Raw genomic sequence first — 12,718 nt, forward strand, 5'->3', positions numbered from 1 at the left:
AGACAAACTCTTCCCAGCGCTGAAGCGTTCGCACTTCCAATTAGATTCCGTTGCATATCACAACACAACGATGACATGAACGACAGGACAATTGTGTCACCAATGTGCAACACTATCAAAAGCCACATTGTCGGCATTTAAGGAGCCACTAAAAAAGCGCCGAGTTTGGATCTGAAGACGTTCCGCTCACATTAGTATTCTCAAAGTAGATCTTTCGCCATTGTGGAAGCAAGATTTGTCTCATAAATGGGAGTTGACGACAGTGTCTCTTATCAATTGCATGGAGAAAGACATTTGTGTGCGCTGCACAACAGGTTTCAAATTATGAAACCACTCGTTGAAGGAAGTTAAGCTATTTCCGACATGCAACATAGTCTAATTAAACTTATCCGCCTTTTCACGGGCTACCGGCAAACTCGGCATAAGTCTCAGAGCAGAGAAATCAATGAGATTGTAGTTTGATGAAATGAAGCCACTGATAGTCTGCATTCAGAGACTCCGTATGTCTATCTTGTGAGGCTCAAATGAAAGTGGTGTCATTCTTGACACCTCGCGAAAAAACAGATGACGGACCGGGATGATTTCCCGATGCATACGTTCTAGATTAAAACCATGCTGATTGCTTAAACAGATCGTTTCATAACCAGATGTGCTAGAGATACTCTAGATGGCATCAATTCCATTGCCTTTGTCCTGCAAGATCTTCTAAAGAGAAGCATTCAGATTGTGTCACAATTAAGTTTCACACTATTTGAGCACGATTATTGGATTAAGATCTTGAACTGATTCAAAATACCCTCCTAGGTATTGTAGTTTGCTTTGTCCAAATGGACCAAGTAAATGGGAATTTCGGAAAGTTTAACCTACTGTGCATATACTGCGCCAGGTGCAGCTGCACAAGAACAAGATGAATCTCCGCCGCGCGGGTATGCATTTGGGCCCATCGCACATAACCTGTAGGCAATGATGCCGGCTCAAACAATAACCGAATCGTTTCAATGCACGAGGAAACGCTTCAACGCAGTAACGACGATTCTGTACTCCGGATTTCAATTACATCAGTGGCGGGCGGGCTAAATGAGGCGGCTTTTTTCTCGTTGTTGCTCCAACGGCTGAGTTGCATAGGTATGCGTTGCGGAAAGCGTTATTCTTAACTCCGCTCATACATATGTGACAACGGATCTGATCTCAGGGGAATCGTTCACGATTATCACTCAGGCGGGCAAGGGCGGATTTCCAGGCGATGTAGATTTAAAGGTTGGAGCTATAGGGGTTGCCGGAGGATGACAGTGTTGCAATAAACTCCGGCGCCCGATAGTGCATCCACAGCAACTATCCCCGTACAATTTAAATCTAGAAAAATGGTATTATACTGCCCAGAATATACTCTAGACTTTGCTGGTGCAATATTTTGACTACTGTAATATACATACAAGAGGCTTAAAATTATGTCCTTTTCCAGCTGCCCAAGATCGGCAGCAATGTAACGGTTAATATCGAAGCCACAGGCATTCCAAGCAAAGCTTGCTTTCCTCGAATGAATACATGAATTTTTGGACCAAGGAATTGGTTGAGAGTTACGGCAGGTTGATAGTCGTCTCGCTTTAGGATATGACAATGTCACAGGCAAGGAATCTTCGAGACCCTCAACACAAAAGACAAACTGTTAATCGAGAATTAAGAAGAAGAGAAAAAAATGGTTCTGAAAACAGCCTGATACATATTATACAACATACGCAAACAAGTAGGAAGAATCCGAAAATGGGTTTCCGGTTCGCCTCAGAAAAATTCAAGAGCAATTCATACTACGGTTTTGGGATCCCCGTCTATTTGTCGATACGTAAGTCTGTCGTCGTGTATTTTTTTAGTTTGTAAAATCCTCCCGGTAGAGCCATGGTCCAGAGAAGTGTTGATAATTCGCACAGTTTATTAGTCAGAATTGACAGAAGTTCGAAACAAACAAAACAGACATTAAAAATTCGAGAAAAATCAAGCTAGCTAAACGAAATTCCAGCAGAATATTTTTGATTGAAACAGAACGTCCTCTTAGTCTCTCGATTTTCAATTGTTCGTGACGCCGCACCTATTCTGCGCACCCAGCAGCACAAAAAACTCATTACACCCTCTCACTCAACAATATCCGCTTCTCACAGCAAATATCGCGTGGATATATTCGCACTTATTTAATCGCCTAATCGAGGGTAGACTCAGCTTCTTCCCTTTGGTCCGAACTTCCGAAAAGGTCTTCTCTGGCTTTGTGGCGTCCGTTCTCAGTTGCTCTAATTGAATTGCCACACCATTGCTTTGTCTGTGACAAATCCATCGCAAAACAATAGTCATCAATCTCCGCATTGACCCTTTGATCAGGAAGTGTTGTTACTCTTCTCTTCTCTTTCTTTGCTTGTCTAACAGGACCTGCTCCCCATCACAGTTCATTAGTGTGTAATCATGCCTGAGCCACTGAAAAACTCTACTCCGGCCGGCTCTCCTGAGCCCTCATCCGTTCAAGATATTCCACCTGCCGTGCAAGCCATCTCGAACTTACGTTGTCCATCTCCTCCACCAATCTTGGCCAAGCCAAGGCCACTGCAATCTCTGCTTGTCTCCTCTAACGCGACGTCTCCAACAACACCTGGCACGGCGAAAATGGAGCAGTTACCAAAGCCTCATGTGGCGCTTGACGTGAAGAATCACACTGTAGATGTAGTGAAGCCTTCATTTGAGCTCCCCGTTTCAAGTACTCCTCAGACTCTTGATTCATCGTTATACAGTGTCCACACCAGTGAGGCTGAGCTGACGGCTTCGCTAGATTACACAAAGAACCCACCTGATCAGAGCGTACACCACAAGGCACCCTCTGTGCATGCGCATTTCAATGACAACGAGTCTGTAAAGCCAGTCAAGCCAGTCAACCGCTCAAGAAGTGGCTCTACGACTGGTCCTGCTGGCGAGTATCCGCCTAGTTTTCAACGGAAGGAGGAGCGTTTGTCTCTGCCAGTCACGCCAGAACAAGGAAACATTGATCCACGTTTACCTCAAGATGACGGCAAGATCCATGTTTTATTCGGAGTATGTGGTGCATTGTCAACTCTGAAGATCAAGCTTATTATCAACAAATTGTTTGAAATCTACACTGCAGACAAAATAGCCATTCAGCTCTTGCTTACTAAAGCCTCTGAGAACTTTATTTCCCACGAGGCTTTGCAATTGCTAGAGAATAATAAGAAGGTCAGAGTTTGGAGAGACGCCGATGAGTGGCTCACTTGGAACACCAGATCTGACCCGGTGCTCCATATTGAGTTGCGTCGTTGGGCTGATGTTTTGGTAGTCTGTCCTCTCACGGCAAATACCTTGGCCAAGATATCCCTAGGTCTCTGTGATAATCTCCTCACTAATGTTATTCGTGCTTGGAACACTGCATACCCTATTCTCTTAGCTCCAGCAATGGTCAGTAATGCTTACAACTCCGCAGCTACCAAAAGACAATTAAGACTCATTTCGGAGGAAATGCCATGGATTGAGATCTTAAAACCTGTGGAGAAAGTAGTTGGCTCTTATGGTGATATTGGTATGGGTGGAATGATGGATTGGAATGAAATTGTTAACAAGATCGTCATGAAATGTGGTGGTTATCCCGATATTGATGATGAGGAAGACGATGATTCCAAGGTTAACGAGAATGACAATGCCATCGCGGATGATGATGACGATGATAACATCAATGATGACGACGATGACGACGATGACGACGATGATGATGACGATGACGATGACGATGAGGAGGATGATGACGATGATGATGACGACGAGGAGGAAGACGTGGCGAAAGGCACTAATGACTCTTCAAAGGATTTACACAAGGACGCTAAAGGCCCGGACGAAGTTGCGCGGGTAAAGAAGGAGGTCCTTAAGGCTGCGAAAGAGGTCGAATCTCTCCAAATTGAGAAGTAATTGTCTGATGGTGTTTGAAACTCACAAAGCAACCTCAAGGAACTGGATTCTCTCATTGTAGTCGCATTGTGTCGCCGATGTGCAACTGCTCATGTATATTATCGCTTTGTCTGGCCATGAAGATCATCTCTATATTTAATATAATATCCTAATTCATAATCCATATGCATCACGGCATTCTTTCGTACAAGCAGATGCGGACATCCTTCCCAAATGGAAGTTGAGAAAGGTCTAGAATTCTAAATGTAAAAATTACAAAGCTAACGAAAATTTCAGATTAGAGTTGTGACTCAGTCTATATTAAACATACACACGCTTAGTAAAGTCTGAAAGAAGGACCCATGGTAGACTTGATGACCAAAGATCCAACGTTTTGCCAGTTCTTCTTCAACAAAGAAACCAAGAAGTTGGCGGCCATCATGATCTGGTTGACCAAGACATCCTCCTCCATCTCGACGTTACCGACAGCAACAGCCAAACACAAGACCTTCTTCAATTGGAACTTGATGGTGGACTTAACGTCTTGGACCTTTTGGTACAAGTCGTCGTTGTGGGAAACTGGGGTTGGGAACTTACCAGCCTTGGACAATTGAGGACCCAACAATCTTGGGACCTGCTTGATCAAAACCTCGGAAGCGATGAAAGCGTTGTACTTCTTAGCCAACTTCTTGATCAACTTCTTGTTCTTGTTCAACTTCTTCAAGTCATCGACGGACATAGCGTCAACACCAACAGACTTAGCTCTGTCGACATCGAAAGCGTCACCGAAGATACAGAGAGTCATGTTTGGTCTTGGGACTTGAGGCAATCTCAAGGTACCAGAGAAACGCTTGTCTCTTTGTGGGTCGTAGTTCTTCAAACCAACTTGAAGCTCAACAGTCTCCAAGAAGTTTCTCTTCTTGGTCTCGTTGGAGTGAGTCAACAACTTGTTGACGTGCTCACGGACATCGGCGGTGGAAATCTTAGACATGATGAATGTTCGTCTCCCAAAAGATTTGGTAAATAAGTGATTCGACGAGGATGAAGAGTTATAAATGGGATGCGATGAAAATTTTGTGGTAGATGCGCGAGGGGGCTGCAGCCCTCGCACGTGACACAAGTAGATGGATTGCAGAAGAGTTACAACGCAATAGGAGGAAGTAATCAAAATTCAGTTCTTGGTGGAAAATAGGTGAGTAATTGAGTTAAATTCTTCCAAAATTATTTCTGATTTCTTTCAGATTTTATTTGGTGAGCTGGCTCATGTAGCACAGCGCTAGTCCACTACAGTAACACTAAACACGACTAGAAGCCATGACCTAAACAAAAGGGGTTTTGTATATGGAATATTTGTTCTTCTTTTTTTCACATTCCTAGCGCTTTTCCTAAAAGAAAGATCCCGTAAATCACTGTCGTATTTACCACTTTCCACCAAGTATAATGTCCTTTAAGGTGATTTTTGTATTAGCATCAGCCTGAGCGCTTTTGATACGATGAACAACATAATCGATATAATCAAAATAATTGTATAATGAAATTCAATAGAGCAAACTCGAATTCTCTGAACTATTTTTTCGTCCAAACACTTGCTCAAACTTATTGATTAAATATACATACAATGGTGCTAGATCAGATCATGCATATGACCCTCCACCGTAGAGGAATCTAATACTTGGAATCCAAGTAATTATTGTCTAGCACTAACTTCGAGAGGACACTCAATTATGTCAATTGAAATACTCACGCATTCATACATTTGAGCGAATGATAGTGCCATCCTTTATCCAGACGCACACTGTCCTTTCAAGGCATGCTTCAGTTTTGAAATATGGTTTACACATACTACGTACAAAACGGCTGTACGCGAGGAAACCAGGAAGTAGAGATGAACAAATTAAAGAACAGGATCGTTTCTCTCACATGAGCATATCGCAATTGGACAAAGAATTCGATTTGTTCAATGATACAGTGACGAGAATGGTGGATCTTGGCTTCGCTCCAGGCAATTGGTTACTGTATGCTCAAAAGAGACTTTCAGAGGTACATTCCGTCGAGCCCCATAAGCTCAATACTATTTGCACTGTGGTTGGTTTTGACATTCTTTTTTGTCAAGCACCGAAAGGGACCTATTCCATTCAAGGAAACATCTACTCTCAAAACGCACATTCGAACATCTTGGATCTATTAAAAAAACGAACGTACATCCTTGAAGAAGCTCGAAAAAAATCACAATTAAACTCTGAGTCGTCTACTAAGGACAACATTGAAGCTGATATCACGAGGCTTGCTAGTAAAGTAAGTTCCCTTACCATAGAAAATAAACTGGCCTATTTCGACCAAGACATGGATCTTGATAGATACCAGGCTGATCTTATTCTCTCCGACTTGACGACTGCTTTCTTGCAGCGTGATGGCTTCTTCAACAACACCATGGCGAAGCCGTTCATAAGAAGTAGAGAAAATGAGCTACTACGCCAGCCTCTAGTAAATCCTCATGAAGCTCACTTAGACCTTGCTGATGCGGCCATGTTGCTTTGCTGCGATTCATTGGCTAAGAATGGTACCTTTGTTTTACGGTTAGCTGATGTTCGCCCTGGCGACCAGGGGCTCGGATTATTACAAAGAAGACTTGAAAAAATGTTCCAGAGTGTGGAAAGGTGGCGATTCGATCATGTAGATCCTCGTTTGTCTCTTAAAGAAGTGTTCTTCATCTGCAAGAAAAAATTAAACAAGACATACGACAAATATGACTTGTTCGATGTTCGTCAAATACAAGTTGAAGCTAAACCTTAATTCTCGTTCTGCTCAACAAAGGCAGACTCATATATGTAGTGATCTCCTTTCAATCTACGTAAGTACCTCTATCTACAAGCTTTTGTACACGATAAAATTTTGTAATAGAATGACGAGTTAACGGGAGCTTGACGCAAATACGCATTAAGCCGCTGTCTGTAGTTCAGCAGGCTCCTCTAAGTCAAGAAGGTCATCCTCCTCGAGATTAATTAAAGCCTCAGATTCAGCATCTGGTTTCACCTCAGGTTCAGCATCCGGTCCCACCTCAGGCTCTGCATTCACACTATCTTCAAGAGAGAGGCCAGTCAATTCTGTAATCAACCGCTCGCTAATTTTCTCCCTTCCAGTGGTGTCCAATTGATTTTTCCATTTGCCAATGACATCATGGAGTTTAGTCGAAGAAATACCGTATGTGCGGCCAAAGAAAGCAGCCTCGCTGTATCTTTCGGTCTTGACTAGAAGCTCGACACACTTTTCGGTGTTTTGAATAGACCACCAAGCTTGGAAGGCAATGTTGTATCTACCACTGCTCTCAGCAGCCTCGGCAAGACGAGCCAACAGCTCTTTGTTGCAGGTCGAGGTCAACAACAACAATAATGTGGAGTAATCCTTTGCCATCCAGTAGCAGTCTTCCGCAATTTTCATGTTCCACTTCTTCAATGCCGAGTCTCCCAAGTTCTTCCATTTACGAACATTCGTCACTGCCGTTGAAGGGTTTTCGTTTTGATAGTCTGACAATAAGCTGTAGAGAGAGTCCAAGTCACTTATTGTCAATGCAATCAGGAACTTTGAATCGAAATCTTGCGAAAGTTGAAAGGATAATTTCAGATAACCAGATTTTTCGAAAAATCTAGCTAACTGGTTCAATTCTGACTTGCCCAAGTTAGACATGTATGCCGAATATTCCTCACTCAATTGCTCGGTTCCCACAGTAGTGATGTCTGGGATTTCTTCGTTCAACTCCTCGTCGAAGATTTTGGCTGTGGCGAATTGTTCAAGGTCTCCGCGCAAGACAAGAGTCTGGAACTCTAACACTGCGGAGTTGATGTACCATGAAACAACATTGAAGGATTTGTCGATAAGGTACAATTTTGCCTCGTTGGGCTTGTAGCCGAGAATGTAAAGTTTGTGGTCAAAGTGGCTCAAGTTGATGATTTCGCCACCAACGAAGTAATTCAATCTGTTGGACGTCGATGTAGTGTAGACCAAAACATCACCAATGAACTTGGCAGACAAAATAGGATCTGGGGAAGGCAAGGTGTACAACACATCAAAGGCGCTTTCGCCAGCATCGGATGCACTTTCTCCTTGACCAACATGTTCATTGAAAACGTTTCTGTCGAAACGCAAAAGATAGGTTTCATTAGACTTGTTTGCAGCAGAACCATCAGCTGCCTCTGATGAAGTCATAAGGGCTACAAGCTCACCGTTTTCGGACCACACACAGTCTTGCACATCCTCCTCAATGTCTCTGATTAAAGCACCGGTATCCCAGTCGTAGAAGCACAAGACACCAGCAGACTTGACACCAAGCAACGCGCCAGGGTAGAGTTTGTCTGCTTCGTACATAAGATCCACACTAACGTGCTCATTGAAATTCTTGAAGATCTTCACAGACATTCTAGATTCTCTAACAGCGAAAGTTGTTGCATTCGAGAAGTCATGTGTGTTCCAAGCAAACCCAAGGGCTTTACCAAAAGACTTTGCTCTCCAAGCCAATGCAGTGTACACGAGATACTCGCCGTCACCGCATACTGCAGCGTAACGACCATTTGGAGAGTGGGCTAACGATTGAGGATACAACTCGATGGTACCCAATTCTTTTTGTTGAAGTGGCAAAACCTCACCATCCTTAAGACCGTCCGTGGAGGTAGGACGGATTAAAGTCTGGAAAACTTCCGAATTTTTAGCATAGATTAATTTTCCGTTGCCATCCATGGAGAACATTGGCTCTTCGTTTCCTAGCTTAACACCAACGTAACCGGCGTCGCAACCCAAGGCAATAAGATTGGACTTTTGCAAAACGCTCACACACCACACACGGTCCAAACCGTAGTTGACGGTCTTCACCAACTTGAAGGTACTGGAGTCCCAGAAACGAACAGTGCCATCTTCGGAACCAGAGATGATCAATGGCAACTCTGGGTGGAAAATAGCAAAGGAAACGTTGGCCAAGTGACCCTCCAAGACGGCTACGCAAGCTTTGGTTTGATAGTCCCAGACCTTGATGGTCTTGTCGTCGGAGGCAGTAATCAAGTATGGCTTGTCTGCTTGAGGATAGTAGTCTACGTAGTTAACACCCTTGCTCTCATGTGCAACCAAAGAGTAATTTGGGGTGGTCGAGCCAAGGGACCAAACCTTGACAGTGCGGTCCAAACATGCAGAGGCAAAAGTGTTTGCATCCTTTGGATTGAAACAAACGCTCATGACATAGTGCTGATGGCCCTCGTACTTCTGCTCCAACTGCCAGTTCTTGTCCCAGTTCCACAATCTTACAGTGAAATCATCCGAAGAAGTCAAAACATATGGCAAAGTGGCATGGACAGCTATGCTTCTAATGTAGTCTGGGTGTGCCTCGAACTCTGCCACCTTTTCGCCAGTGTTGTAGTTGTAGACGCGCACCTTGAAATCGTCGGATCCAACAACAATCCAGTTCTTTCTGGCAATGAAACGACCAGCTCTGACCGGCAAATCAGTCACTTGAATAGACTTGACGAGTTTGTTGGTAGCGTAAGACCAAATCTCCACCTCACCATTGTATAAGGTGGTCAAGATCCAAGGCTCGGTAGGGTGGCAGTCAATGCCTTTGACCCTTTCTGAGCGCGACGTGAACTGTTTAGCGACGTCTAACTTCATTAGATGTTGTACGTTGAGGAGCGTATTTTGGTAACTTCTCGGAGTAGGTGTGCTGTATGGTACGGACACGTCGTGCCAGAATTGGTAGGAGGGAAAGTCTGGTTTGGTACAATTAATTTGTAAATTGGGAAATGAGGGTGGAATTCTTGGGAATTGATGTTTTCTTAAGCTATTTTTTGGTTTGAGTTGATTCTCTTGTTGATGTTTTTGGTGTTTGGTGTTGGCATTCTCTTTTCAGAGATCTATGGCCAGATACCAAAAGAAAGATTTGTATAATAAAATTTGTGTATTGTGGAGTTGGAATAGCTTAAACCATAGGTATTCACTTAAATGACTTCATCAATCTGTACATCGCATGATCAACTAGTAAACTTTGCAAACCTTGTCTCTCTTATTCTTTCTGTATTCTGCCTCTAACGTCGACGCAACGCCCATTTTTTGAGCCCATTGACGACTAAAGGCCTCGTTCGAAAACTTCTCAGTGACATATGCCAACGCAGCTTTTCTCTTGGACTCCATACTCGTCGAGTCAATCTCCTGTGGCTCTTCGATATAGATTCTATCAAGTAATTGGGATAGCGAGGGAAACATCAGGGGGCTGCCGTTAATGTCAAATACCAACATATTTTCCTTCTTCTCGCCTAGATAGTCAGGGTCAGACTCGCACTTGAAAAAGAAGCCAGCATCGTTCTTCCACCCATGAGATGGACCATTAACACTGAGAATATCAAGAAGTGGTCCAGCAGATGCATGGACAATAGGCACCACACCCGAACTTGCGTATTCCACGACTCCTATGCCAAAATGTTCATTCCACATGGCATTCAAGCCAAACTTGCACCTGCTCAAGGCGCTCTTCACTTCGTCAAAAGAACAATCCACAATAAACTCAATAAAATCTGCTAGCTCCATTTGCTTGACTTGTTCTCGAAGATCATCGAGAACATGCGAGTCGTCTTTTGTCTTGCACGAGCCTAGGAATACGACCTTTGGCCATGAGCTAACAGGCACCTTAGCTTCTCGAAGGCTGTTTAAAAACTTGTTGAATTCAGAAACAATGAGCAGATGCCTCTTTTCTGGTCTAAATTGAGCAATGTAGAGGAGCTTGTTCTCTCGTTCTTGAGTTTCCTCAGTGTACGCAAAGGTCTCTGTAGAACATGGAGGATACAAGATACTCAAGGATTCTGAGGAATTCCTGCTCCAAATGTTTTTAATGTGATCGAAGGTCCAGCTTCCATTAGCCAATGTTACATCCACGCACAGGCCAAGATATGTGTAAACAAAGGACATCAAACTCCAATAAATGAACTTGAACGCTTGCTTCAAATCGCCAAGATTTGGCTTAAATGACTTCAAGCTACCTAAGGAATTGAATTTCAATTTGTTGAACATGTCTGGTTGAATGATAGGATAATGCACATATGCCACAATTGGCACCTTGAGAATCAAATTGACTAACCAGTAACTCCCGGGAAGACCAATTGTGTCAATCCAAATGTCTGGGCTGAGCTCATACATGGCTTCGAGACCTAGAAGCACGGACCCTATGAGCTGGCCAACAAGAGTGAAGTGTTTCCAATAGGCGGCATCAATCAAGGCAGAGAACCTGCGCAAATAAATAAATACGATTCTCTTAGAATCAAGGCTCTTGATGTTGAACTTCAGGTCTGCCTTTGCCAAGATCTCCAAAGGTTTGGCATCGATATTGGTTGTATATATCACGGCAATGTTCCTATCATCTTCCAATAAAGTAGCCTCCACAGCTTGCCACAAAACCTTCTCTCCCCCACCTCCATTGTTTGCATAAGGATGAAAAAATCCATACAAGACTTTGCGAGAAGGATCTTCTGGATCTCTACTTTTCATAGCATTCATGAACTTGCCGTCAACATTCGAGGAATCTTCCGGTAACAACTTCAATTTGTTGTTGTTGAAATTGGTATAGAAAGAAGGTTGGGTACTTGCTGTAATTAGGCGCCGGCGGAAACTCGACCGCTTCAGTCCTACCTTAAGATATATGGGTTTAGAGTGATCAATCACTTTCTGGATCTTGGTTTGCCATCCCAGTGGTGGCACAAGAAACAATCTTGGTAATGCCGAGGTAATTGCTTGATACAAAGCATACGCCAACAATAGCGGAATGAAAGGTAGAGGCGGAATCATGGCTTTCAGTCAGAAGTTCAGAGGAATCAAGAAACGTATTGGGATCACGTGTCCGAAATAGAGAAAAAAGGGCAAATGGAAAATGATATCTAAAATATCAATTGAAAAGAGGATCTCATTACCTAGGAAATATTGTCGCTTGATATATTTCCGTTCCTTATCTAACTAGGTGACTTTAGTTCGGGTTACGCCGAGCGATAAGACGTACGCAGAATCATCGAGCTGGAGAAAAAAAATTCTGAGTTGTTATTTCGTAGAATCATTTCTGTCAGAATGGAGTCGTACAAAAAATTGCCTACTGTATTTCTATCGGTCAGTGATGGCCTACGATACCTTAGTTCTCTTCCTATTCACAACGAATTGACAATTAGACCTACAGATTTGATCAGTGTCCTGTGTCATATCTGGGCAGATTTTCCAGGTGCTTTGCAGAATATCATATCCTTGCAGCGATAGATCCCGTCTTAGACCAGTATCACTTTTAAGAGACTTTGCTTCACTTCTGCATTCCGAGACGATATCTGAATATGTCGTCCATGAAAGCAGCTTATTTCGACGATTTGAAATCTATACCAATTGATTTCTCATAAAACTAGATGCCCCATTCATGCTTCGGCATGCTTATCCCAAGACCTAGTTTAACTGCACATTGGGCTGTAATACATCTTAGACGCGCCTGAAATTGGCTGCAAATTGAGGTCAATTGACGCTCGGGTTGCCTACTTCAGGCTTTACAGTTTCACAATTGACGGAAACATCTTCCAAAGTCAGATGGAGCTACTGCCCTCGAAATATGCCGTTTTGAATGGAAAACGTCGTTTGTTTTATCTATTGCATAGCACAATTGTTCCAACTCATTTTCGCCGCATCCCTCGGCATTTGAATAGCCAAAAGCGAGAGATCTGTTTTCATAACTAATTTAGTGTCACTGAGTTTAATTGAAAAGCCAATCATCGATCTAGTCAACCTGTTCTTG

At 43.2% G+C, this 12,718-nt stretch overlaps 5 protein-coding genes across 5 annotated transcripts; 2 read left to right on the plus strand and 3 right to left on the minus strand.

Moving 5' to 3' along the window:
* Positions 1 to 2,448: 2,448 nt before the first annotated feature.
* PUMCH_002210 (uncharacterized protein) lies at positions 2,449 to 3,951 on the plus strand (the record flags this gene model as incomplete). The annotated part of the gene is made up of 1 exon (XM_063021224.1): positions 2,449 to 3,951. One exon carries the CDS (start codon positions 2,449 to 2,451, stop codon positions 3,949 to 3,951), a length of 1,503 nt encoding a protein of 500 aa, XP_062877294.1.
* Positions 3,952 to 4,267: 316 nt separating this feature from the next.
* On the minus strand, positions 4,268 to 4,921 carry PUMCH_002211 (uncharacterized protein; the record flags this gene model as incomplete). Its single annotated transcript, XM_063021225.1, has 1 exon — positions 4,268 to 4,921. The coding sequence occupies one exon, from the start codon at positions 4,919 to 4,921 to the stop codon at positions 4,268 to 4,270; it is 654 nt and encodes a 217-aa protein (XP_062877295.1).
* A 773-nt stretch (positions 4,922 to 5,694) lies between these two features.
* On the plus strand, positions 5,695 to 6,723 carry PUMCH_002212 (uncharacterized protein; the record flags this gene model as incomplete). Its single annotated transcript, XM_063021226.1, has 1 exon — positions 5,695 to 6,723. One exon carries the CDS (start codon positions 5,695 to 5,697, stop codon positions 6,721 to 6,723), a length of 1,029 nt encoding a protein of 342 aa, XP_062877296.1.
* A 144-nt stretch (positions 6,724 to 6,867) lies between these two features.
* Positions 6,868 to 9,579, minus strand: PUMCH_002213 (uncharacterized protein; the record flags this gene model as incomplete). Its single annotated transcript, XM_063021227.1, has 1 exon — positions 6,868 to 9,579. One exon carries the CDS (start codon positions 9,577 to 9,579, stop codon positions 6,868 to 6,870), a length of 2,712 nt encoding a protein of 903 aa, XP_062877297.1.
* A 363-nt stretch (positions 9,580 to 9,942) lies between these two features.
* On the minus strand, positions 9,943 to 11,742 carry PUMCH_002214 (uncharacterized protein; the record flags this gene model as incomplete). Its single annotated transcript, XM_063021228.1, has 1 exon — positions 9,943 to 11,742. The coding sequence occupies one exon, from the start codon at positions 11,740 to 11,742 to the stop codon at positions 9,943 to 9,945; it is 1,800 nt and encodes a 599-aa protein (XP_062877298.1).
* Between the last annotated feature and the right edge of the window lie 976 nt (positions 11,743 to 12,718).

Source organism: Australozyma saopauloensis, chromosome 3 (assembly GCF_035610405.1).
Source record: "Australozyma saopauloensis chromosome 3, complete sequence".
Lineage (NCBI taxonomy): Eukaryota > Fungi > Ascomycota > Pichiomycetes > Serinales > Metschnikowiaceae > Australozyma > Australozyma saopauloensis.